General features: G+C 38.5%; 2 protein-coding genes and 1 long non-coding RNA gene across 4 annotated transcripts in view; 1 reads left to right on the forward strand and 2 right to left on the reverse strand.

The window, feature by feature from the left end:
- The window catches only part of NPTN (neuroplastin), a 64,448-nt gene extending 53,947 nt beyond the window's left edge, over positions 1-10,501 (reverse strand). For both annotated transcript variants that reach the window (XM_020893530.2, XM_020893529.2), the window contains exon 1: positions 10,143-10,501. In XM_020893530.2, the coding sequence (XP_020749189.2) occupies positions 10,143-10,452 (310 nt within the window). In that variant the 5' untranslated portion in view covers positions 10,453-10,501. The remainder of the gene's footprint in view (positions 1-10,142) is intronic.
- LOC139035573 (uncharacterized) lies at positions 5,201-9,506 on the reverse strand. The gene is made up of 2 exons (XR_011488177.1): positions 5,937-9,506; positions 5,201-5,260 (listed from the first exon to the last, which is right to left on the reverse strand). It is a non-coding gene; the product is annotated as an uncharacterized lncRNA (long non-coding RNA).
- Positions 10,502-10,614: 113 nt separating the features above from the next.
- CD276 (CD276 molecule) overlaps positions 10,615-26,763 on the forward strand; it is an 86,649-nt gene continuing 70,500 nt past the window's right edge. Inside the window, exon 1 of the mRNA XM_070468809.1 lies at positions 10,615-11,693. Coding sequence (XP_070324910.1) covers positions 11,667-11,693 — 27 coding nt within the window. The 5' untranslated portion in view covers positions 10,615-11,666. The remainder of the gene's footprint in view (positions 11,694-26,763) is intronic.

Below are 26,763 nucleotides of genomic sequence, written 5' to 3' on the forward strand. Positions count from 1 at the left end.
TTTACTCATACAGAATTTGCAATGTAACATGATTTTGCTCATATTAAATCTACTTTTTAAAGGTTTCTTTGAATACACAATACAGGTCTTTCCTGTAGCTCAAAGCCGGCAATGCAAGAGACCCAGGTTCAGTCTCTGGGTCGGGAAGATCCCCTGGAGAAGAGAATAGCAATTTACTCCAGGACTCTTGCCTGGAGAATTCCATCGACAGAGGAGCCTGGGGATCTTTGGTCTGTGGAACTGCAAAGAGTTGGACACAACTGAGTTACTCTAACCCTAATTTTTTTCTAACACTACCTTAATATACAAAAACTTATCAAATTACAAGATGGAAGATCCCCTGGAGAAAGAAATGGCAACCCACTCCAGTACTCCTGCCTGGAAAATCCCATGGACAGAGGAGCCTGGTAGGCTGCAGTCCATGGGGTCACTACGAATCAGACACGACTGAGTGACTTCATTTTTTTTTTTACTGTTTAAGTTCTAAGTAGAAGGTAAAAATAGCAAAAAAAGACATTCTTCTAGGATCACCAGATGTGCCAAATAAAAATTCCTCATTATTTTTCTGAAATTCAATAACAACTGGGCATCCCGCATTTTGATCTGGCAACCCTACACTCTTCGAGATAATTAAAATGAGCTCCCATCTCCACCAAAGTACTGCAGTACCATCTCCACTCATAAAATAGGCTGGGGTTTCTATCACAGCAGTATTTTGACTGATGAAGCCTTAAGAATTAATCTGAAGTGCTCATTTCCTGATAAGCCTTTCTTAACACCTAAAATGGACCTAATTTCTAAGAGCCAAAGGTTAAACTTTTACTAGGCTCCATCCAGTCTAATGAATGAACTCTTACGAAGCTTATGCTTCCATGTGTTAAACAGACATTGGGAAAATTTCAGTGTCCATTTTTTATAACTAAACAAAAAGAAGTTGCTTATGAAGGTTATAATAAACAGAATTCTGTTTAAAGTATTACAGGCAGGTCTTAAAAGCTACTTTAATGGATTCCGAAATTAATCTACTGTTTTTCTTGAATCATAATAACCACAGAAATTCAGAGCCAAAAACAAACTAATTTCTGATCCTTAAAAACTTCTGGACATGCCAGGAGTTAGAACTCGCATTTTCACCACAGAAGGCCTGGGTTCAATTCCAGGTGGAGGAGACATCCCCAAGCCAAAGGGCATGGCCAAAAAAACCCCCCAAAACACAAAAACCTTTCTGCAAAATCCATCTCATTGCCTTTTCATTCCCAGAGGTTTTTTTCTCCTACTGGGTTCCTAAACAAGTACTAGATATAACAAAAAGAGATATTCTATTTTATAAGGTCCCAATCAACCCGTTCTCTGCCCTACTTATAATGGCTCTGATTATGAGTGAGTGCAAATAACTCTATTCTGCCAGTTGCATTTAAATCATCTTAATACTAAACCTATGCTTTTTCTTCCCAGTGGTCTAGGACACTGCTCTTTGATACAGCCCATCCATCTTTGGAGACTACCTAATTCCCTTACTTCATTTACACTGCTACCTTGAAGGTATTAATAGATAATCACATCCCCCTGGTGCTCCCTTTTCCTAAATTTAGCTCCTTCAGGTTTTTCTCCGAAGTCTTATGCTACCATCAGCATAGAACTATCTGCATCTTTTCCTAAATGTGGTTGGAAAGGGTTGAAAATTATTTGGACATTAATCCTAGTAAGAAAATAGAAACCATAATTTTGATATGTGATCACTATCTTATTTGTCTAAGAGTAATTCAATGACATTTCACTGCACGTTACTTGAAACCTCTTTATACTTGCTCTTTTCCAGGTAGCAGCCCTTTCTGGTTTGCATTAAAGCCACTTAGTTCATCTTTCTTGATAAATTATTTGAAAGTCAGGATTAATGATATAATTTCAATGCTGGAGCTATTTAGCTATTTCTTTCCACTTGGTCCACAATGGGTTCCAACCTGTTAAACTTATAAAATCGAAAAATCCTAAATTAAATTTAATTTTCGTTTAACATTTTCAATATGGATTGAAAAGTATTTCACAAGTAGTTGCCAACACAGGACAAGACATCTTGCCTTTTTTTCCTTCAAGCAGCAGTGATATCTAAAAACAAGAAAATAAACTTGCTACTCTAGTTATCTTACACATGAAAGGCAAATAATTCTTCAGTGATGGTTCTGCTTCCCCTCTCCCTTCCTTCCCTTGGCCAGTGTTCAAGTTATTCTGTACGCACCAGAAATGTGCCTCAAACAACAGTATCAGAGTAAGCATTCAGCTCGGAATAAACAGCAGCGTTCCAGTCTTGTACTCAACTAATAACTCAAAGGTAGGGCGGGAATAATGACTAGAAGCTCTAATTTAAAAGAAAGGACAACTAAACATACTGGAAAATTTGTGCTTTGATTATGATATTCAAATTATTATAGCCTTCCCTTTTTTTGGAAATTCAAATGGGATGGAAGAATCAATATTATATAAGTAATGGGTAATGTATTGTTAAACAATGCTGTATTCTCTTTACTAATAATGACTAATAACAGTACATGTTGATATTACAAATAAATAAATGCCTTGTGAAAATCCTTATTATACTTATAGAAATCATATTGCTCCACAGTACATGGTATATGTAAATAAGACAAAACTACTCCATACATGACAATGCTCTGTCTTTCAAACATGAATCTCATAGCCTGTTAATAAATCATGAAATCAATATAGAACGTAACAATAATTTCCTTTAAATACATTACAGAGTAAGGAAAGGTACTGTTTCACAAAACATCACATATTTCTGCATACACTTAAGTCACAAATAAAACCTATTTATCTGGGTCAAAAGTTGGAAAGTCTTTTTCCAATGAGCTTTTATATTTTTAGTCATTACAACATGATTGTATATGAACCAAATTATTTCTATGTTATTAATATAAGCTAATCCCTAACTACATTTCAACACCTAGGAAATTTTAATTTGTAATGTTAATTTTTCAGGTTATTTTTAAATTATTAAGCAGCAAGGATGTGGCTGATAACTACTGACACTAGATGATGACTATATGGAAGTTTACTACATTATTCATTCTACTTTTTGAAGTTTGAAATTCTGACAAAAATGTGAAAAAGAAAAAATAGGAAATGGACCTAACCAATTTATAGTAAAATGATGAATAAATTTGTAATCTGAGACTTTGACACTCTGATTCTAAGGAATATCAATCTACAAACTTCCTCAGACTTAATTCAAGTAATGCTTGGGTTTCCCCATTCAACTATAATGAACAGATTTAAAGGTCTTTAAAAAATGCATAAGGGACAGGAGAAATTAATTCAAAAACAGAAAGCAAAGCTCCTCAAATGATAACATAAAAATACAATTAGTTAAGTGTGCGTCACTGTCTTTTCATTGCCTCTTCAATAGTCAACTACTTTTCAACCAACAGAAAACACACAAAATATCTACCTACCAGGGAGTGATTTTCATTTCTTAATTGTTTCATTCAGACTGGCAATTTTCCCAGCAAGTTTAATATGAGATCTCTATAACAGACACCATTCAGCCTTCACGGAAACATGAACTACAAGTGTCATCTGAAATAGGTTTACAGGCAGTTGGATTTCAAAACAGTGGATGCCTCAGTTTTCCTTAATATCAAAAAAGTTAAGTTTCTAAACTTCACTAAAACAAAGCATTCTCTCTCTAGGCCTTCTAAACTGTAAGGTTAATAGAACTGTGTGATTTTAGAACCAGAAGGGAATTTAGACATCACCTAATCTAGTGGTTTACAAATACTGTCATTAGCAAAAGAACAATCAATGACATAATTTATATATGCAAGCACACCCTCTACTGCATATGAAACATTTTGCCTTGTTAGTATTCTATCAGAAAGGACTTGACACTGTCTTGTATTTTATATTTAATCACTTCCAGAATATGAGTATACATTTGAAATTGATTAAAACTATTGGTACAGATTAGAACTTAACGTTTTCTAATAACAGTCTCGCATATAGAATCCTGACACCTTCAGAGTGACTTCAAATCATTTCATTATGTTTCGCTGTCTAGTTAATTTGAAGCAATACTTGGGTATAACAATGATATAAATCAAGACAAAGCAAAAGGAAGCAAAGCACATCTAAACTGACCTATTTCTGCAAAAAACCATTACCATACTGTAAGGTTTCAGTGTGTGGAAAGAAGGTTAGTGTTAAAACATTCCATAACTGTTTTCAGAAAGGCAAAAGAACACCATCCAGTACTTTTTAGTACAAGGAACTTAATACAGCTTTAATGAAAAGGTAAGACTGGGTTTTTTAATTTGAAACACAACAGAAACAAGAAACAAAACAAAAAACCAGCAGATGTCTGAGGGACATCAAATAAATCTACTACTAACTTACTGTATGCAAATAAGCTAGATACTTAGGGGAACTCTAAATATTTAGTAAACCCCATTTCCACACAGACCAATTAAAAGTTCTCAATGATAAGGAAAAAATAACCTCACGTTAATTAGGTTTGACTAATAAACATATGTCTTTGCATATATACAAAAGCAAACAATAAAAACTTAGGCCTACTTTCAATTTTAGATTACACAGTAAACCTGAATTGTACAAATCCTGACTCTTGAATAAACTCTTGAAAAACATAAAATTTACTTGTGTATTCAACTTTTTAAATGTACACATCAATACCTCTGGAATAATGCTTTTACATAGGATCACTACAATATTTTACTTTAAATTCAATGAGAAGTTTACTTTTCTATATATAAGCTTAGAATGTAATAGTTTATTTTCAACTAGTTTTACTGGAGAGGTTTCCTGCCTTTACAAAGCTAATCCTTATCAACTAAAATTAGGAATTCAGGGGGAAAAAATCCATCAAAACCTCACAATTTAAAAATGCATTATCTAAGGTGCTTAAAATTAAGCTCCATATCATCAATGGCATTTATAAAAATTCATGTAAAATGACAGTGTTTTGTTTAAAAAGGCACACTGAAAGCAAGGCCAACTGTTCTCAGGAGATGATTCTTCATCATTACATATTTTAATTTTGATGTACGGATTTACTCCAGAGGACCTTGGTCTTTTCTAACAGATTCTATTTATCCAGATGCTCATCAAAGGAAGATTCATTTCTCATTCTTGCTTCCTGTTTCTTCCTTGTACTAGAACTATAGCCTTTCTTCTTTTTCTCTCAGAACTTCATTCTCTACCTTTGATCCTGTCCAGAATGTGCTCACTGTAAACAGTAATAAGAGACTGCCTCAGACACTTTTTCACAGAATTCTCTTTTCCCAAATTTCTTCGCAAAATTTTATTCAAGCTTTCATTGAACATCTCCTGTGTGATATCCCAATCATTTTTCTACATGCTTCATTTGTACAGATATGAACACCTTATCTTCTTCCCAAATTGTCCTGTAAAAACACCTTTACATAGACCCAGCAAAAATTTCAGATTTTAAATATGAAATATCTTAACTTTGAAAAAACAGCTCAAACTAAATAAATGAAAAACAATGTCCAAACTGCCAGAGCACTTTTCTACTCATATCTGGTTATCTTTGCAGCCCTGTTAAATATTTATTTTAAAAATATGAATAAAGACAACACAATGACATTTTGCCTTTTATTAATGTCTAAATGTATACTCCACAGGAGAAAATGTTTCCCATCAAAATTGTATTAATGAGAAAAATCAAGGAATTACTTTAAGACAAAACAGTCTAATTTTTCATGAGGATCTGTATGACTCACACAAAATCAGACCTGTAATGAACTTCAATCTTAATTTATGCCAAATGTTTGGACTGTGGGGCGCATTTACATGTAAAAGCTTTTATTGTCTTTTGTTGTTTTAAACCATGATATACTAACAGGGTAAGCTCTGTTATGTCAGGCAACACAAAAACCTACCTGCATCTCTTTTCTAATTTGAATCCAGGAACCCTGAAAAGCAAAGACTAACAGCCCAGAAACAGATCCTGATGTTGTAACATGGCCTTTCCATCCTGGTCCCCTGACCAGTTTCTCGTGCCTGGGTGCTTCATTACATCAGTAGTGACACTGTTGTCAGTTGCATGAGAGTCTGGACGCTTATGATCTCCTTAGGAAATGCTAATGAATTTCAAGGCAAACAATTTCTTCTGGTCATTTAAAATCTTTTTTTGGACTAATTACGTTAAGATTTGTTGCTTGATATTTGGCATGTCATTTGTGCCACAGCTGCCATAGATACCATGTCTTTTATTGCTCATTTTAGTTCACGCAAAGGAGAGATGCACAATCAACAGCAAATGTCTAAAAACATACTCAAGGAGAGAAAACTGGCAAACCACTGAAGCAAACAGCACTCGACAGAAAAGAAAAAGAGTCATGAATCATCTCATGCAAATACTGGCATTTTTACAAAGCACAATGTTCACAACTATCTAGTATCATCCAAGCAAAACGGTTTCTTAAAATTTAGATCATTAATAATAAAATTCATTAGATTCATTTTCTCCCACTAAACAGTGTTAATTATCTATTTTTATATTTTCAATATAAATATATTACATTTTTACACTTCACATGCACTCATCAGCTAACACCTCCAACACTTTACTGTGGTCCAGGCACTACATTCTATTTCTCTTATTCACAACAAGATATTCAGTTCACTGAAATGAAACAAAAACATGAAATCTCCCAGACAATGAAATGGAAATATGAACTTCCTCACCAGAATCTACAAATGCAGACGCAACACAGCTGGTCACTTTTCTAAAAAAAGTTACATAAGCAAAAAGCACAAATCTGGGGCCTTCAAATGCCCTATTTAACTTTACTCAAGATGACAGTGAGCAGCATTAACAAAGCTCAATATATACACAAAGTAAAATAAGTAATTAAAAATAGCATTTCTAAAGGATAACGGTAGTAAATAGCTAACATTTACTCACTATAGTAAGCAAACAGTACATATAGTACTGTTATGCTACACTTAGTACATATAGTACTGTTATGCTACATATAGTAATGTAGCATATGTTACATATAGTAACATATGTTACATATAGTAACAAGTGTTACATATAGTAAAACTTTACTCCCCAAAACTAATTATATGCCAGGAAGAAATCTAAGTGCTTTAAGACTGTTTCATTTAATTCTCATATCATCCCTAGGGGAGTGTTATTATAAACCCCATTTTACAGATGATAAAACTGAGACTTAGAGGTATTAAGCATATTACTCAAGGTCAATCAGTCCAAGAGATGGGGCTCAAGCCCAGGTATATCAGGATCCAAAGTCTGTGCTCCTGACCATCATATAATACTGCCTGGTTTACACTAAACTCAATTTTAATTTCAGTCTAAAGCTTTCAAAGTCTCAACAAGAAGTTTATTTTTTAGGACAGGTTTCTTCCTTTAAAATGACACCTTAAATAAGCATTTTACTTGAAACTATGATCCTACAAGTCTAAATATCTGGATGGGAAACAAATTCTATCTGAATGAAAAGCCCTGAATCTCTCTGGTAATGGATCACAGCTAGAGGAGACCTTAAGGGTCACCTACTTAAAGTTCTTCACTTTGGGAATAAGGAAACAGACCTTTTGAAAAACATCTATACTCAATCTAAACTACCACATACTTAAACCAGAAATACTTTGGTTTGGGGAGGTTCTTTTTTGAAGTCATCATTTTAAATGGATAATCCAACTTTTCAAGATCATCTAGAATACAGTATCCACTTCTGAAACACTATAAGAAAATACAAACCCCAAGACATGAAGTCAGACTACTGAAGAGCTATTACCAACAGAAAACTTTAATCTTATAGACATGTCATAACAAGCTATAAAATGGCATCCTTACCTATATGGACTCAAACTCAAAAAACAGCCTTTCTTTTCTTGAATTAAATTTACATTCATTTGGGTCAACTACAAGCTCAGCTTCACTTCACCAGTCACGTGACTGAATTCAAGCTCATTTCAAGGAAAAGGCTGCACTATGCTGTATTTAGAACACACATCACTGAGAATAACCAGATGAGTCTTTGTAGGCCTATGCAAAAGCCTTGCTTTAGTTGCTAAGAAACTACAATTTCACTGTATTATAAATTTTCTAAGAAGCTGTGTGCCAGTACAGAGATTAAACATGTTAAGATAAAAAATCTCTCAGCTATTGTGCCTAATGAAACCTTGCTTTTCCCACAAATTGAATAGCTGAGATTATTGTTAACACAGACTAAAAACTGATAAGACAAATCAGAATAACTCTACCTTGCCTTCCACAGTAGCCTCATGCTTTGAAGGAAAACAGGGAAAATACCCAATATGCTTCACATATTCAATGCTAGAAATAGAAAAAATGTTTCCTTCCTGACCCCTGCAGTGATCATTGGAAGCCATGAAGCATACATAAGATTTTATTTGTATGATTTGGTGCAACAAACACTTACATTTAACTGATGCTTTTTTGATCTTTAGTAATATATTTTCATTGTAACCTTCAGCATTTTAAGCCTGCATTCTCCTTAGAATGGTTAACTCCATTAGCTTTATCAATGATTTTATTTTTTAACGAAAGCCATTTTAATTTCAGCTCTTCCAACAAGAGTAATTTTAAACTGTTCTAGCATAACAACAAAGAAACAACAAAGAATTAGCAAAAAGAATTTACAGTTCACTCTCCAGTAAAGTCATGAATGAGTTCAACCTCATAATTTTTTTTCCTAGAAAAATATTTTTGAAATCTCTTAAAGGCTCTCTCCACAAGGGCAGAAACTGTTCACAATACTTCTAATCTCATCTCTAAAAGATCGATTCAGCAGCTGAATTTTAACACATACCTTTAACAATCAGAATCTTTTTTGTCTAGATCCTCCATCACCATGCCTCCCCACCACGTCTCCATCTTCTCTAAAGAATTTCAGTTCAAAACCCAGTTCAATTATCTCCTTTCCACCGTACCCTGAACACATCCCAGGGACTACTTTTATGTTCCTCAGCAATAATGTCTCTTCAGTTTTTGAAACTTTTCGATCTTAAAAACACATTTCCCTCCATCTCCCTCTCTCCAGTGCTGGCCCTCAATCCCACCACTGCAGTTTCAGCTGTGTGAAAGGCCCAACCAATATCATACAGCACTTGCCAAAACTCAGCTCCTCCCTTCCCTAATATATCCTCCACACTGCAAACCAACATTACACCCCCGGCTTCCTGCATTTTACTCCCTTCCCTTATTTTCTGTCTTCCCCCACTTCCATTTCTATAGTCAGGCACCCTTATTTCTCTAACAAATAATTCCCCCTACCCCAGTTTCAACCCTTTCTCCCCATCCTCTGCTCGCTTCTCCTCTCCTTATTTAGAAACTCCTTTTTGCTCTCCCAACCACTACCCTAGAATGCCCAACACTCCACCCTCCTCAGCAAACCCAGCCCTCTTCCCCCACTTCGTTTAGAGCTTCTGCTGCTCCTCTTTCCAGATCCCCTACTGCAGTCAACCCACTACCTCGGCTTGCCACCCACCTTCCCTCCACCTCCACAGCCAAGGCTCCCGGATTCCTTACCCCCTCCTTAGGGCTCTAGTACTCTCCTCAGTGTTCTTCAGGACTCCCTTCCCCCAACGTCTCATATTTATTTTTAAGGATGTCACCAGTCTTACAGGGCCCCAGAAGAACCTTGGACGACCCCAGCGCCCGGGACCCCGGTTCATCTGTGGAGCCTGATACCACTCTGTCACCTTAAACACAAATGTTTGTCTCGTGCAGCCTTCTATAAACGCTGCACCCCTTCCTTATCCGCCCCCGCTACTCCAGCTCCTCAGGTCGGCTTCTTCGGGGACCCCTCCCCGACTCGGAGCGACAAACCCCAAGATACGGAGCCTCTAAATCAGCAACACCTCAAGCTCTTATCGGACGCCCCCACCTCTTGGACAGGCGCCTCCGGTTCTCACACCCGCGCGCCTCTTCGAACTCGCGACCGGCATTTGGTCCTGTCGGGCCCGCAGCACCTCAGACTCCGACGAGCCCCCTTCCCCGGACTCCGCCACCTCCTCCGGCCCCGAAATGCCCTCTCCGGCCGCCACCGTCCCTCAGCCCCCGCCCGGCCGGCCCCCGGCGCCCCGCTTACCGTTCTGAGCGGCGCCTGGCCCTGGGAGGAGGGAGCCAGAAACCAGCAACAGCGAGAGGGCCAGGGCACTGGGGAGCGACGAGCCCGACATCCTCCCTGCAGAAGACGGAACAGCGAATGGGCCGGGGCCGGAGCCGGGGCCGGGGAAGGGAGGGGAGGGAGGGAGGGGGCGGGCGAGTGCGCGAGGGAGAGAGCGAGGGAGGCAGCCGTGGCAGGGCTCCGTCCTTCCCCGTCCTCCTCCTACCGCCGCAGCGCCCAAGCCTCGCGAGACCTTCGCTCCGGGCCGTGGGCGGCTGAGAAGCGACAGCATCAAGGCTCGCGAGAAGAGGCAGGTACGCTCGATCCTCCCGCCCCTCGGACTCCGCGTCCCCGCCCCTGCAGAGGCTGATTGGCCTAGCGCGAGGTGGGTCACGTGCCAAGGGCGCTTCTGGCCACGTGACGGTTCGAGGCGGGGCTCCTCCGGCTCTCTTGGCCCTGGGGAACCGAGAGGTCTGTGTTTTGCTGATTCCTCTGTGAAGTCGGAGCTCCCATAAATTAGAGGAAGCTTTGAGAGTATATTTCCTCCGCCCATCCTGCCTTTCATTAGTTGGAGCTCTTGGCTGCAAAACTTAATGCACCACCGACTCTTTTAAGTTCCCTATCAAACTTCTATTATTTCTTCCTTCTGGACTTTAACCTTAGACCCACTCCTGGCATCTGGCTTCAACCTCCCACTTTAACCCCCTGTATTAACCTTCTAGGCTAAATGGCGCACTCCCCGTGCCTGATATTACCTTGTGCTTCACTGTTTCTACATCTCCCTCTGTGTGAAATGTCCTCCTTTTCCTCGCCCTTCTAGTCCCCCGCCCCCATTTTGGCCTTATTTTAACTACCTAGAATCTCAGGCCTGAAAATCAACTAGACTAATTGCTCGTTAGATAGTTTGGGCACTAAATTCTAAAGGAAGTCAACATGTATTAACTATTCGAAAAATCTTCAGAAGTATTTTTGTGCAGCAAACATTTATTGAGTACTTACTGTGTGCCGGCTTTTCACATTCAATGTGAAACCTACGTGGAAAAGTGGTACCTACTATCACGAAGTTCACAACCTAGCTTATTAGAAGAGCGAGGAAGAGGACAAATGACTGCACACCCACTGGAAAGGAGCCAGCTGGGTGCTCTGGCAGTGTCACTACTGTTTGCATGGAAGTTTGGGGAATGCCCTTTTTAAGGGTATTTTTGGTACAACCAGAGCATCATCAGTTCTTGGTTGCTAAAGGAGTTTCTGGGTCTTAGCTCATCACTGACTCAGAGCAGGCATCCGAGGGAATGTCTGTGAAATGAAACTAAGAGGGGCCAAGTAAGCAGTCCTGGAGACCTGACTCAATTTGAAGTGAAAAGTTGAAAAATCTGGAAGAAGGAGCATTCACCGTGACCTTCACTCAAGCCAAAGTGGTTTCAAGCTTTCATTGTGAACCAGACACCTGGTGGTTCCAGCCTGAGCTTTCTAGCAAGCTACAACTACGGTGTATTGTTGACTGAAATGAAGCATTATCCTTCAAGACCTCAGGTGAGTGAGTGATAAAAAGCTTGGCATGTGTCTTTGGACAAAGGCCATTGTGCAAACAGCTTTGGATGGAGGGCTACAGGGCTCCTGGTAAGACCATGATTTTCAACTGATGAGAGTTTTGATGGTGTGCAACTATCCTGCCTCATCATCAAAATCTGCATCCGATGAGGAGACTTACAACAAGGAATCCTTACAAAATAATGGTGCTCATTTAGTGGGTTGGGACATTGAGGCTGAGAGAGGCATAAATTACCCAGGATCTGAATGGTTTTGGTGATCATTACTGCCAAAAAAATCTGGTTTGTCTCCTAGGGACACAGCAGGGGTGCCTTTTCTTTCCCTCTTAAAGCAGGGAATGGCATGTGACTTGCTTCCACCAGGCCAGTGAAAGTGACATGCATCATTTTTAAGCAGAAGGATTTCTTTTCAGTTGAAGACACCAGAGCATACTCTCTTCCCTGCATGGAGATCAGTGATATTGATCACTGGCATGTGTCAAAAATGAAGCTTATGTCAGCCTGGGTTCCTAAGTTAGCATGAAAAGCCCAGACCTTCTGCCAAACTGATAGTTCCTATTGACTTAAGCTACTGAGATTCAGAGGTGTTTTCTCTTGCATAACTTGGATTATACTGGTTAGGGAAAACAAGTCCACCCCCCTACTACCACCACCATCTATTAACTGTGGCTTGGACAAGTGACCTGTCCCTCTGGATCCTATTTTTCTGTCAAATGATGTTAACAATAGTATTGATACATACTTAATTCATATGATTTAAGAGCAGTAAATGACTAAATTTATGTACAATGTTTAGATCGGTTTCTGGTTCATTTAAACACTCAAATGTTGGTGATAATGATAAATATTATTGCTGCTGCTGCTGCTACAATTTTAACTCCAGCCCTGTGCTCTTCCTACTGTGTCATGCTTCTTACAAAAAGTGATTCAGGAAGAAAATTTTTAAGTACAGTGTTACCATCAACTCTAAAAACCTGCAGTTATGAGGAATCTTTTTACCTAGAAGAAAATGTCGTCAAATCCCATGATAGTAGCTGTACTTTCAGACCTCCTTTTGGGGGGGGGGGGGGGAATCTTATAACTCAGTACCTTTTTTAAAGGAACCTAGGACTGATGCTGAAGCTGAAGCTCCAATACTTTGGGTACCTGATGCAAAGAGCTGACTCATTAGAAAAGACTCTGATTTGGGGAAAGATGGAGGACAGGAGGAGAAGAGGGCGAGAAAGGATGAGATGTTGGATGGCATCACCGACTCGATGGACATGAGTCTGAGCACATTCCGAGAGATAGTGAAGGACTATGCCAGGGAAGCCTGGCATGCTGAAGTCTGTGGGGTTACAAAGAATTGGATACAGCTGAGCTACTGAACAACAAGGAATTTAACTTTTCCCTCTTTTTTAAGCTTTGTATTACACGTAAACATTCTCTTTACAGGTATGTGCAGGTGTGTGGGAGGGTGGCTGAATTCCTTGTAGTATCTCATAAGAGACTTAGAGGTCCTCAGTGCTCAGGCTAAAACACATTTTCGTGGCCTCCAGGGACTGCTTGAAGTGAAGTGAAGTGAAGTGAAAGTCGCTCAGTCGTGTCTGACTCTTCGTGACCCCATGGACCACAGTCCATGGAATTCTCTACGCCAAAAATACTGGAGTGGCTAGCCTTTCCCTTCTCCAGGGGATCTTTCCAACCCAGGGACTGCTTGGAGATCTGGTTTTCCAGTATTGATAGTGCCTCTTAGTGGCAAGATAGAGCATTCCCAGTTGAAAAGCTTTCCTGGTTTGGTTGGTTGGTTGGTTGATTTGGTTTTGGTGTGGTTCATTGTCTTTGGAAGGATGCCAGTGTTAATAGAGTTTGACATTGAACTTCTTTATGGTTTCCCTACTCCTTTCTCTGCAAAGATTTGCTCTTTCCATTCAGATATACCACCCTACCCATCTTGATTGCTGTCATCTTCTGACCCACCAAAGTAATTTTTCACCTGCTCCTTCCAATTGTTAGCACCATCATTGAACTCCAGGTGAGTTCAGTATTCATGTTTATGATCTAGTCAATACCTTGGTCTCTTATCTCCAAAAGCCACCTCAACTGAGCTACCACTTCCAAGGTTACACCCTCAACATTTTAATCATCCATAAAAGGCTCCATCTTTGGAATATGAAAATATAATAGATCTCACTTTCCATTTACTCTCTTTTCAGTTCCATGTTCTAGGACCTCATTTGCTGTCATTCTTCAATCTCATTGAGACCACTAATCCTTTAACCCCACAAATTCTTGTTGTCCATTCTTCACTTCCCTTCTGGTCCAGTTTAGAGTCCAAGATTCATCATTATAATTGTTTCCTTACTCACCTTTATCTCCAACATTCTTTCCTAGAAAAACCACAACCTGGCTAAGCACTACACTCTGAGATGAGGTTTCACACCATGTACTTGAGCAGCTGAATGTCGCCTGAAAAAAAAATCATATAGAGAATGACATCATTTTAAATTCATGGTCTCAAACCTCAAATGCATACTCAACACCACCCAGAAATCCTACTCTTTCATTTGAAGTAAGCATGAATTTGCAACTGCAATGGTCACATGCAAGAAATGCTCATTTCTTTCCCTCCTTTGAATGAAATTTAATCCATTCTGAGCACCTTTCTGCCAAGAAGACAAGAAATTCAATTTTGGTCATAATGAGCCTCCCTCTCTACTTCCCAGAATAATAGGAAATTCCTAGGGATTTATGCAGTCCAGGACATTACTGAGTTTTTTGGTGTGAATTTTTTTTTCTTGAAGTTCACTCTGGTCACTCACTGCTGGTGTCTGCATGGCCCAGACCCACATGATCCCTTGAAAGTGAATGGTTTGATACTTCCCATCACTCCCCTCACCAGCCTCACCCTACACCCCACTCCTTTTCTGTTCTTTATGATTGCTCTGCTCCCTTAGAGCCTTTGTACATTCTGTTCTCTTTGCCTGGAATGCTCAACCCTCATCCTGTTTGCCTGGTCTACTTCTCGTCCTTCAGATGTCAGCTTCAAATCATCCCTCCTTAATATGAAAAATTAAAACCATAATGAGATACCACTTCACAAACATATTCAAATTTAATAATTTTCTGAAAACTGACAGTACCAAATGTTGGTGGGGATATAAAGCAACTGGAACTCCCATACATATACTGCTGGTATTCATACAAAAATAGCAGAACTACTTTGGAGAACTATTTGGCAGCTTCCCATGAAGTATATATATCTAATCTATGACCAGGAATTCTATTCTTGTATCCCTACCGCCTAAAAAAAAGAAAATATATTCTCACAAAATAATTTAAACAGGAATGTTCCTAGCAGCTTCATTCATAGTACCCAAAACAAGAAATAATCCAAATATTCATCAACAGGGTGACTGGATAAACAAACTATGGTATATTCATACAATGGAGTACTATTCACCAATTAAAAAAGAAGAATGAACCTCATGCAATAAAAAGAATTTTAAAAATGAAATAAAAAAGATTAATAAAAGAATAATAAAAATAATGAATAAAAAAGAATGATACATGCAATTATATGGATGAATTCAGAAGTGTAATACTGAGAGAAATGAGACCCAAAGAAGTATATACTGTATAATTCTACTTATATAAAATTCTGCAGTAGGCAAAACTAATGTATGTTAATAGAAATTGAATCAGTTTCAGTGTTTTCCTGGGTGACTGACTGGAAAGGATCATGTGGGAATTTTGCATTGATGGAAACTTTCTATGTCTTGAAGTGGGTGATGATTTCACTGGGTGTGCATTTGTCAAAATTCACTGAAATTATACCTCAGTCAAAAATGTGCAAAACAAAACTGTCCATTGTTAAGGAAGACTTTTCTGGGCTCCATAACTCAATTAAGCCTTGGGATAATATACACCCATTGCTCCATTTGCCTCTTTTTGATATCACTTATCACAGAATTTTACATTTATTTGTGTGGTCATTAGACTCACACCTGGCTCAGTTTCTACACTTCCAGGAGGAGGAAACCATGACCAACTTATTCACCTCTGACTCTCCAGTTCCTAACATGGTATTTGCCATTCAGAGGGTATTTAGTGACTAGCTCATGAGTGAATAGATGAGTCACATAGCTGGACCCAGAATCTGAGACTCCTCTATCTCAGTCCAGCGCTCCTTCCACTCTGCCATTCCAAAGAGACTCCAGCAATTACCAAGGATGACCAGCTCTCAGTGCTTCCTTGGTGTCATTAAAAACTGTTATCAAACCTTGTGTGATGAGTTAATTTAACATATCTCCATATCCAATCTCCCCATCTAGAACATGAGCTCATTTAAAACCCTTCTAAAGTTTTTCACAGCTTACAAGGCATTTCCACATTGGATATCCCATAATTTTACTTGGTCACCAAAACTCCATTTCATAAGCAAGATGACTAAGGCTCAGAAAGAGAACAACTTATTCAATATCCTCAATTGGCAGGTAATGAAACCAAATGGAATTTGAACCCAGATCTTTTGGACTGACTCCAGAGGGAAAATGCTGAGGGTGGCTATCATCATCTTGAAGAAGTCAGCCTCCTAAGATGACTCTCTTCAGATTCATGAATCTTGTCTGAGGATGAAGTAATATCCTTGGGCAAGGTCTGCTGAGGTTGGCATAAGATTGACTCATCTCCTGGCCTGGAATTTGGGCTGCTCATCATTTCTTCAGAAGGCACTTCGGGTACCACCTCTACTATGATGACCAGTGCTAGGACAGGACAGGGCAACTTAACAGCAACTTAACAGCTTGTGTTAAAGATGGGCTTTAGGGGTCAATATATAAGCCCCTTTTAATCACTGCTCAAGTATGGACACAACTAAAACAGACATAGGAGTCTGTGTCCCCCTTTATTTTATATATATAAATGAGTCAGACACGATGGAGCACACACACGCACATATATGTATATATAATTATGTATATGTAGTTAAAATCTCTGGGCTGTATAATAGTATATTATATATTATACATACATATATGCAAATAGATAAATATCTCATTCCCATCTTCAGAGATTTCAATTTAATTGATCTGGAGTGAGGCCCAGCATGTGTAGCCTCACGATGTGCTTTAATGTGCTATAATGCCTCTTCTCAAACTTTGATATGCATTAGGTCACCTGGGAACTCTAAGAAAATCCCAGTGCTTAGACTGCACCAATTAATTCAGAATCTCTGGAGGGGTGATCCAAGCGTGCAGTTTTAGGAATCCACAGATGATGCCAATATGCAGCTAAAATTAAGAACAAGTGTTCAAATGCAATCCTGAAAAAAAACAAAATCTAAGTATATAGCAGAATGACAAGACTTAAAACACAGATTTCCGGGCCCCACTGTCTTGAGGGGGTCATAGCTGGCTTATTAAATTAAGAAATGCAGATTATGTACTGTGACTGAGGAGGCAAAAACCACCCACACAGGGAGGGGCAGCAGGCAGCTCCCTCAGTATCTGAGCTCCACTTTGAGGAAGTGAAAATCCTGGATAGTTTTGATTGAAAGCACAGTTTCAATATATTCACACAAAGGAAGTCAAGTTACAAGATTGAGTACTTAACAAGTTCCAGAAACAGGGATGGGGGAAATGATGAGTGGGAGGAAGGACACTTCTCCATCTCAGGACATGAGGGAGCAGGAAACGAGCAGGGTAGCAAGCACTTACTCCGTACAAGGTGGTTGGGGCAGAGGTCACTAACTTTCCTTGGCCTCAACTCTAAGTGGTTATTTTAAAAGGTGCCCCAGGAAGAGTAAAGTGGGAATTCATGGTGGGGATCCTGAACTCAAGTCCTTATCTTAATGTTCTGAGTCTAAGTGTGAGAACAGTTGTTATACTGTAAAACAGTTAGATAACAGTTCCCAGTAGCTGTTTTCTCATCACACCCTCAGAGGTTCAGAGTCAGTAGGCCTGGGGGCATGGGGCGCTGACAATTTGCATTTCTAACAAACTCTCAGGTGATGATGGTGCTCTAGGTTTGGAGACCACACGTTGAGACTGGCCTCCACAAGACAAAGTGGACTCCCTTGGTGGTCCAGTGGTAAGAATTTGCCTTGCAATGCAGGTGATGCAGATTTGATCCCTGCTCCCAGAAGATCCCACATCCTGTGGAACAGCTAAGCCCATGCCATGCTAGAGCCCATGGGCCACAAGCATTGAGCCAGAGCACTGAGAGCCCATGCCCTGCAACTAGAAGCCACGGCAATGAGAAGCCCATGCACCGGAACTAGAGAGTAGCCCCCACTTGCCACAACTAGAGAAAGCCCACGCGCAGCAAGGAAGACCCAGTGCAGCCAAAAAATAAATACATAAAAAAGTTTTTAAACATTTTTTTAAAGGAGGATTATTAGGTTCTGGTTTTAAAGGGGATAGAGTCTGCAACACTGTTGCTGGTATCAGAATGTCCAAGTTGCTTCTAGGTCCCTGATCTTCCCACTGTTGGGAATGGATTGGGAAACATGTCCAGTGTCTCCATGTTAATAATTATAGTGGTAACAGTGGGTCTCCTTGGTATTGTCCCTTTCTCCTAAGAAATGCTCTGATCCACGTGGCTCTAATCAGACCACTTCTTTCTTGCAAGACCCTTTCCCCCTGTTTTGTTCAAGGGAGCTCTCCAGACTCCAGTGAGGCCACTCAGAAGTCCTGGGAAATTTTCGGATTAAAATTTAGGAAGGACAGTATCTCACTTATATCCCCAGTGATATGAACAACAAGATGTGAGACTTGAGGTGTCAGTGGCTAGAAGTCCTGTCACGTTTAAGTCTGCAAAAAGAGGATCAAGCTGACAAGAAATAAGGATGTTCCCTTTCCACTGTGAGTTCATGGAGGGACATTGTTTACTGTTTTATTCCCCAGTATCTAGAATAGTAAAAATGGGCTTTCCTGGTGGCTCAGATGGTAAAGAATCTGCCTGCCATGTAGGAGACCCAAGTTGGATCCCTGGCTCGGGAAGTTCCCCTGAAGAAGGCAATGGCCACCCACTCCAGTATTCTTGCCTGGAGAATCCCATGAACAGACTAACCTGGCGGGCTACAGTCCATGAGGTCACAAAGAGTCAGACATGACTGAACAACTAACAGACCAGTATACCAGCATAGTAAATGGCACAAGCAAGCATGTCATTAAATGTTTTAAACAGTTTTATTAAGGCATAATTAACAGACAACAAATTGCATATATTTAAAGTATACCATTTGATAAGTTTTGGCATATTTATACACCAGTGAAATCACTATCATTTGTCACCCCCAGAAGTTTCCATGTGCCTCTTTACAGTCCCTCCTCCCGCCTCTCCCCACCTACCCAGATAACCACTGATCTCTCTGTCACTGTACGTTTGCTTCTTTTAGAGTTTTATATAAATGGAACCATATGATATGTATTATTTTTTGACAGCTGCATAATTATTTCAAGATTCACCCATATTGTTATGTGTCAGTAGTTTTATTTCTTTTTATTTTTGTCTGCACTGGGTTTTCGTTGATGTGCAGCGTCCTCTCTAGTTGCAGCGAGTGGGAGCTACTCTCTAGCTGCAGTGCATGGGCTTCTCATTCCAGGGGCTTCTCCTTTTGCAGAGCATAGGCTCTAGGGCCCTGGCTTCAGTAGTCGCGGTGCATGAACTCTAGAGCACAGGCTCAGTAGTTGTGGCACACAGGCTTAGTTGCTCTGGAGCATGCGGGATCTTCTCTGACCAAGGATTAGATCTATGTCTCCTGCATTGGCAAGTGGATTCTTTAGCACTGAGCCACCACGGAAGCCCAATACTTCCTTCTCTATTGTGAGTAGTATTTCACTGTATAGATAAATCACAATTGGTTTATCCAGTCACCTGTTGATGAACTATTGGGTTGTTACCAGGTAATGCCTATTACAAATAAAGCTGCATGAACATTTATGCAAGACTCTGTTTGGACATATGCTTTCATTTCTTTTGGGTAAATGCCTAGGTGTGGAATGATTGGATCATATGGTAGGTGTATGATTAACTTTTAAGAAACTGCCAAACTGCTGTCCAAAGTTGGTTATACCACTGTGTTCCCAGTGGCATTTGAGACTTCTGGTTCTTTTATACTAACACTTCACAAGGTCAGTCTCTTACGTTTTAGTCATTCTAATAGGTATGTGGTAAACCATGTGGCTTTAGTTTGCATTTCCCTCATTATTAATGACATTGAACATCTTTTAATGTACTTATTGACAGCTCATTTATCTTCTTTGATGAAATGTTTACTAACATCTTTTGCCCATTTTTCATTGAGTTTTCTTATTATTTAGTGCTAAGAATTCTATATATTCTAAACATAAATCAGATGTACATTTTACATTTTCTTCCATTTTGTACCCTGCTTTTCATTTTCATAATAGTGCCTTTTGAAGAGCAAAAGTTTTTAATTTTGATCAAACTCATTTATCAACTTATTCTTTTAATGTTTATTTTTTCATGCCCTATCTAAGAAATCTTTGCCCAACCCAAAGATTTTCTCCTGTGTTTTGTTCTGGAAGCCTTAAGTTTTAGCTCTTACATTTATGTCTATGATCCATTCAGAATTAATTTTTGTATATAGTAGGAGGTAAACGTCAAGATTTCTTTTTTTTAAGGCAGTTGTTGAAAATACTATCCTATCCCCATTGAATTACCTTGGCATCTTTGTTGTGAATCAGTTGTCCACATATGTGTTGGCTATTTCTGGTTTCTACTGTGTTCCACTGATCTATGTGTGTAGCCTTCTACCAAACCATGTCTCAACTCCTATAAATGTATTCCAAGCCTTAAAATTAGATAGAGAAAATCCTTTGGAAATAATAAATAAGTAAATATTAAAAGGTTTTTTCTCATTTTAAATAAATATAATTTATTTTCTTTAAAATATAATTGACTATTTAAAGCAAAAATAATAATGTATTGTGGGGTTTATTACTTATGTAGAAGTGAAATGTATGACAACAATAATATAAAGGGCTTGGGTGGGGAAAAAGGAGTATACTGATTTAAGGTTTTCACACTTTAAATATGAAGTGATATAATATTGTTTGGAGGAAATCTGTTATCACCTAAAAATTTTGTGGAGAAACTACTAAAAAATAAAAGAGATAGTGTTAACAAACGATAGTGAGAATAAAATAGAATCTTAAAATATACTCAATTAATTCAAAAGAAGACAGGAAAGAAGGAAAATTAACAAAGAAAAAATGGGTCAAAGAAAAAACAAATAGTAATATGATAGATTAAAATCCATTCAAATTAACAGTTATATTAAAGGTATATACTCCAGTTAGAAGACAGAGATTGTCAGATTAAATAAAACAAAAAACAAGACTCAACTATATGCTATCTATAAGAAAGCCACTTCAAATATAAAGACACAGGTAAGTTTAAAGTAAAAGAATTTAAAAAGTATCCTATGCAGACAAGAATTAAAGGAAAATTAGAATGGTTATATTAATATCAGACAAAATAGACTTCAGAAGGATAAATGATACTAAGGAGTAATAGAAACATTGCATAATAATAATGGAGTCATCACCCAGAGCACATAATCTGAGATGGTATGTACATGAAAATAGAGCTTTGTAATACATGAAATAAAATCTGATAAGACTGAAGGATGAAAGACAAGTCCAAGATTATAGTTAGAGATTTCAACACTTCTCTTTCAATGATTGATAGAACAAGTAGATAGAAAAATCTATAAGCATATAGAAAACTTGTATAACACTATCTATCTACTGGACCTAATGGTTTTCATACGACACTTTACCTAAAAGAGCAGAATATGCATTCTTTCCAAGTACACATCACTAAGATGGCCTATGTTTCAGGCTATAAAACACATCTCAACAAATTTAAAAGTATTGAAATCATACAAACTATGGTGGTGGTGGTGGTTTAGTCACTAAGTTGTGCCCAACTCTTGCAACCCCATGGCCTGTAGCCCACTAGGCTCTTCTGTACATGGGATTTTCCAGGCAAAAATACTGGAGTTGGTTGCCATTTCCTTCTCCAGGGGATCTTTTCAACTCAGGGATCAAACCTGTATCTCCTACATTGCAGGTGGATTCTTTAGTAACTGAGCCACCAAGCCATAAAGGAATATATTACAAGTGGATGAGACAAAGATATCTGGAAAATTCTCCAAATAATTGGAAATTGAACAATATACTTCTAAAATAACACAGGAAGAAATCATAATGGAAATTTAAAATATGTTTGCATGGTCTATTACATTTTTAAAAGGCTTAAAAATAAGAAAAAGTATTTATTATATTTATACTGACATATTTACCATTTCTAGAACTCTCCATTCTTATGTAAAAATCCAAATTTCCGTATGATATCATTTTTTTTCCTGCCTAATAAACTTTAACATTTGTTACAGTGGTGATTTGCTGGCGATGAATTTTCCAGGCTTTTGTTTGTCTCTTTTGGAAAGTATTTTTGTCAGGTACAAAATTCCAAATTGACAGGTTTTTTTTTCAATCCATGAAAGATGTCATTGCATATGTTCTAGTTTGCAAAGTTTCTGATGAGAAATCTGTAATTCTTGCTATTGTTCCTCTAAACATATGTCTTTTTGTTTCTAGATGCTCTTAAAATTTTCTCTTTATCACTGTTTCTTCAGCAATTCAATTATATTGTGCCTTGCTGTTTGTGGGTTTGTTTCTTTATACTTGGAGTTCATTGAGTTTCTTAGCTTTGTAGGTTTATAGCTTTCATCAAATTTGGAAAATAAGCCATTATTTCTTCTAATAAATTTCTTTCTCCCTTCCCTCTGCAACTCAGATTATACCTACTTTAGATCACTTAATAGCATCTTATAGGATTACTAGGCTCTGTTCATTTTTTCTCCAGTCTTTTCTCTTTGTGCTTAATTCTGGATAGCTTTTGTTCTTTTGTCTTCAAATTTGCTGATCTCTTTTTTTCTTCAGTATTAAATTTGCTCTTAATCCAATCCTAGACAGATTTCACTTCAGATCATTGTGTTTTTCATCTGCAGAAGCTCCACTTGGGTCTTTATATATTTTTCATTTGTCTCCTCATTATTTTTGTATTTTACTTTCCATATTGAACATATTTATAAGATTTACAATAGCTATTTTAATGTCCTTGTCTACTAATTCCATCATCTCTTGTCTTTTCTGAGTTTGTTTCTATCACACATTTTTCCTCCTGGCTTTGTGTCATTGTTTTCCTGCTAATTTGCATACCTGTTCATTTTCCTTACATGTGCTACATGATAACTTGTTTTATGTTGCATTTTATTGTATTTTTTTAAAGCATGTTGGGCTCCGTTTAAATTGGTAACTAATGACAACCTACTGTATAGTACAAGGAACCCTACTCAGTGCTCTATAATAACCTAAATGGGAAAGAAATCTGAAAAAGAGGATTATGTATGTACAGCTGACTCACTTTTCTGTACAGGAGAAACTAACACAACATAGTAAAGCAACTGTAATCCAAAAAAAATTTTTTTTTAATTATTGTGGATCAATTTGATCGTTTTGAGGCTTGCTTTTCTGAGTTGTCATAACATCAGAGCAGCTGATGTTTATTCCCCAGGTTTATTAAAACCCTCTGTTAAGGTGTTGTTCTTCTTCTGAGGATGCCTCTCATTTTACAGTCTTTTCATTCTGGCTGGTGAGAACAAAAACTAGTCCCAGCTGTATGTCAGCTCCAGGAATTATTCAGCATATTGTTTTCCAGTGATTCTTTTACCAACCTTCTGATTTCACCCCAGTCATGTACAGCTTAGACTCAGCCAGAGACTAGTCTCAACTATCCTTCTGCTGATCCTAGAGCAGCAGTCCCCAACTTTTTTGGTACCAGGGACAGGTTTTATGGAAGACAGCTGGGGAGCAGTGTTCAGGTGGTAATGTGAATGATGGGGAGCAATGGGGAGCAGCATATGAAGCTTCACTCCCTCACCCACCACTGATCTTCTGCTATGCAGCCCAGTTCCTAACAGGCCTCAGACCAGTACTGGTCTGCAGACTGAAGTTTAGGGCTCCCTGCTCTAGAGCTTTCTGTTTGCATGACTTCCTCCTTTCCAGTATAGTACCCCACAAATTCTAGCCATGACGGCCTTTCCAAATTCAAATCTCTGTCTCTTCAACTTGGCAATACCAATTCTGGTTGAGTTCTCCCTTCCTGCACTCAGAAAATTTCATCAGGGCAGTAAGCTGGGGAAATTTTAGGACTCACAATGTTTGTTTCCCTTCTCTCAGTCCTGTGCTGTGTGTTCAACTTATATTTCCTTCTTTACAAGATCAGTGATACAAACCACAAAGAAGGTTGAGCACTGAAGAATTGATGCTTTCAAATTGTGGTGCCAGAGAAGACTCTTGAGAGTCCCTTGGACTGCAAGGAGATCAAACAAGTCAATTCTAAAGGAAATCAACCCTGAATATTCATTGAAAGGACTGATGCTGAAACTGAAGCTCCAATACTTTGGCCACCTGATACAAAGAGCTGACTCATTGGTAAAGACCCTGATGCCAGGAAAGATTGAAGGCAAAAGGAGAAGAGGGTGGTCGACAGCATCACCAACTCAATGGGCATGAATTTGAGCAAATTCCAGGAGATAGCAAAGAACAAGGAAGACTGGCATGCTGCAGTCCATGGGGTCACAAAGAGTCAGACATAACTTAGCTAGTGAATAACAATGACCCAGCAATCCCACTGTTGAGCATATACCCTGAGAAAACCACAATTCAAAAACATACATGTACCCCAAATGTTCATTGCAGCATTATATACAATAGCCAGGATGTGGAAGCAACCCAGATGTCCACTGACAGATGAATGGATGAAGAAGTTGTGGTACATGTATCAATGGAATATTACTCAGCCATAAAAAAGAACGAATTTGAGTCAGTTGTAGTGAGGTGGATGAACTTAGAGCCTGTTATACAGAGTGAAGTAAGTCAGAAAGAGAAGAACAAATATTGCCTATTAACGTATATATAGGGAATCTAGAAAAATAGGACTGATGAATGTATTTGCAGGCATGGAACAGAGACACAGATATAGAGAATGGACTTGTGTACACAGCAGGGGAAGGAGAGGATGGGACAAACTAAGAAAGTAGCATTGACATATATACACTATCATGTGTAAAATAGATAGCTAGTAGGAAGCTGCTATATAACACAGAGAGCCCACCCTCGTGCTCTGTGACAACCTAGAGGGGTGGGATGGTGGGGTGGTGAGAGAGGCTTCAGAGGAGGGCATATATATAATTATGACTGTTTCACATTGTTGTATGGCAAAACCAACACAACGTTGTAAAGCAATTTTCCTCTATTAAAAAAAGAAATGTTGGTTAGTTAAGTATTAGCAGGTGAAAAAATAATAATCTCTTTCATTTTGCTAGTGATTGGCTCAGAAATGTGACTCAGTTTTGGGAAATGAGACAAAAGGATAAATTAATGAAAGGTTTCTGGTAAAGATTTTCTTATTCCTAAGAGGAAAGAAACACAGGAAAACATCTAAAATTGTGGCAGTCATCTTGCTATCAGTTTGAGACAAAGAGATGGAAGAACACAGATATGGAAAGAACCTGGGCTCTAGATGGTGTCATGTAGTTAATAAATCAACTAATTCTGGAACCCCTACATCTGGACTTTCTGTTTCCTTATTGCTTAAGCCCATTTCTGTTTCTTAGAAATGAAATAATGTTTTATATGGAAAACAACATTGGATGCCTGCCCGATATTTTTTTCTGTTTTTTAATGCATGTCTGTAATATTGTTTTGTTCTATTGCCACCTTTTCATAGCCACATATTCTTACTTTATAGATGCAGTTTGCTTAACTATCTTCGAGAACAGTAATTTACTTAAAAATTTTTTTAAGTTCTGTTTCCTAAATTAACTTTGTTTCTTCTAGGGTTGAATGTCCTATTTGTTCATCTTGGTTCTTCTCTTCCATGCTGTTGGTTTTCCTAATGTCTAATGATTCTTAATTATCTATTTATATTTTTAATGCAAGACTAGGTTAATGTATAGCTTATAGTCATTCTCTTAATAATTGAAGCTATATTTCCCCAACTGCTGTCTCCTTCACTGAAGGACTGATGAAAGGCTCTAGGTAAGAAACAGTCAGAAAAGTTCATAAAGTGGCTAAAAAAGGAAAGACTTTACTCAAGGTGAGTGCTTTATTTTAATCATGAGTGGACTGCATTTAAAATTTTCTTCCTTCTTTCCTCCATTTATGTTGTGAATTTAAAGAATTGTCTTACATGTAATCTGATTCTCTGATCCCAAGACCTGACTAGGAGTTCCCTTCAGGCAGATTTTCCAATTTGATTAGAGAGTGGTAATCATGGCTTTATCCTGAGGCCAAACACTGCAGCCGGCTGCTCTATATATAGAGGAGATGATGACTGGCTGAGTTTTCCAGGGCAGACCTTTAATTAGTTATCCATGGTCCACTCATGCTCTCTGCCCTTGTTAACTCCTTGAAGCTTTCTGAGAAAAACACATCTCTAACTTATGTCTTAAATCACTGCTATATTTGCTTAGCATGTGATTTGCTCTGCTGTGCTTTCTCCATCAATTGCATGCCATCTTCATTAATTGAGCTTTTCTTTTGTGGGCCTTTGGTGCATCAGACTGAATTAATTCTCAGTTCACAGTAACCAGTTATCATCAGTCTACAGTACTGCATCATCATCATCTATTGGTACTACTATTAGTACTACTATTACTATTATTTATTTTGGTCTTCATGCAATATTCCAACTTTTTTTCTTTTTTAATTTTTTGGTCATGCCAGGCAGCATGCAGGACCTTAGTTCCTCCAACTAGGGGTCAAACCCACACCCCCTGCAGTGGAAGAATAGAGTGTTAACCACTGGAACACCAGGGAAGTCCCTTCAACGCCTGTCCTTCTTTACAGGAAGAATGTATTTTTACTTCATGTATTTTTAGGGCTTACCTGATGGCTCAGGGGGGTAAAGAAACCACCTGCAATGCAGGAAACATAGAAGACATGAGTTTGATCCCTGGGTCAGGAAGATCCCCT

This window comes from Odocoileus virginianus, chromosome 6, assembly GCF_023699985.2.
Source record: "Odocoileus virginianus isolate 20LAN1187 ecotype Illinois chromosome 6, Ovbor_1.2, whole genome shotgun sequence".
Lineage (NCBI taxonomy): Eukaryota > Metazoa > Chordata > Mammalia > Artiodactyla > Cervidae > Odocoileus > Odocoileus virginianus.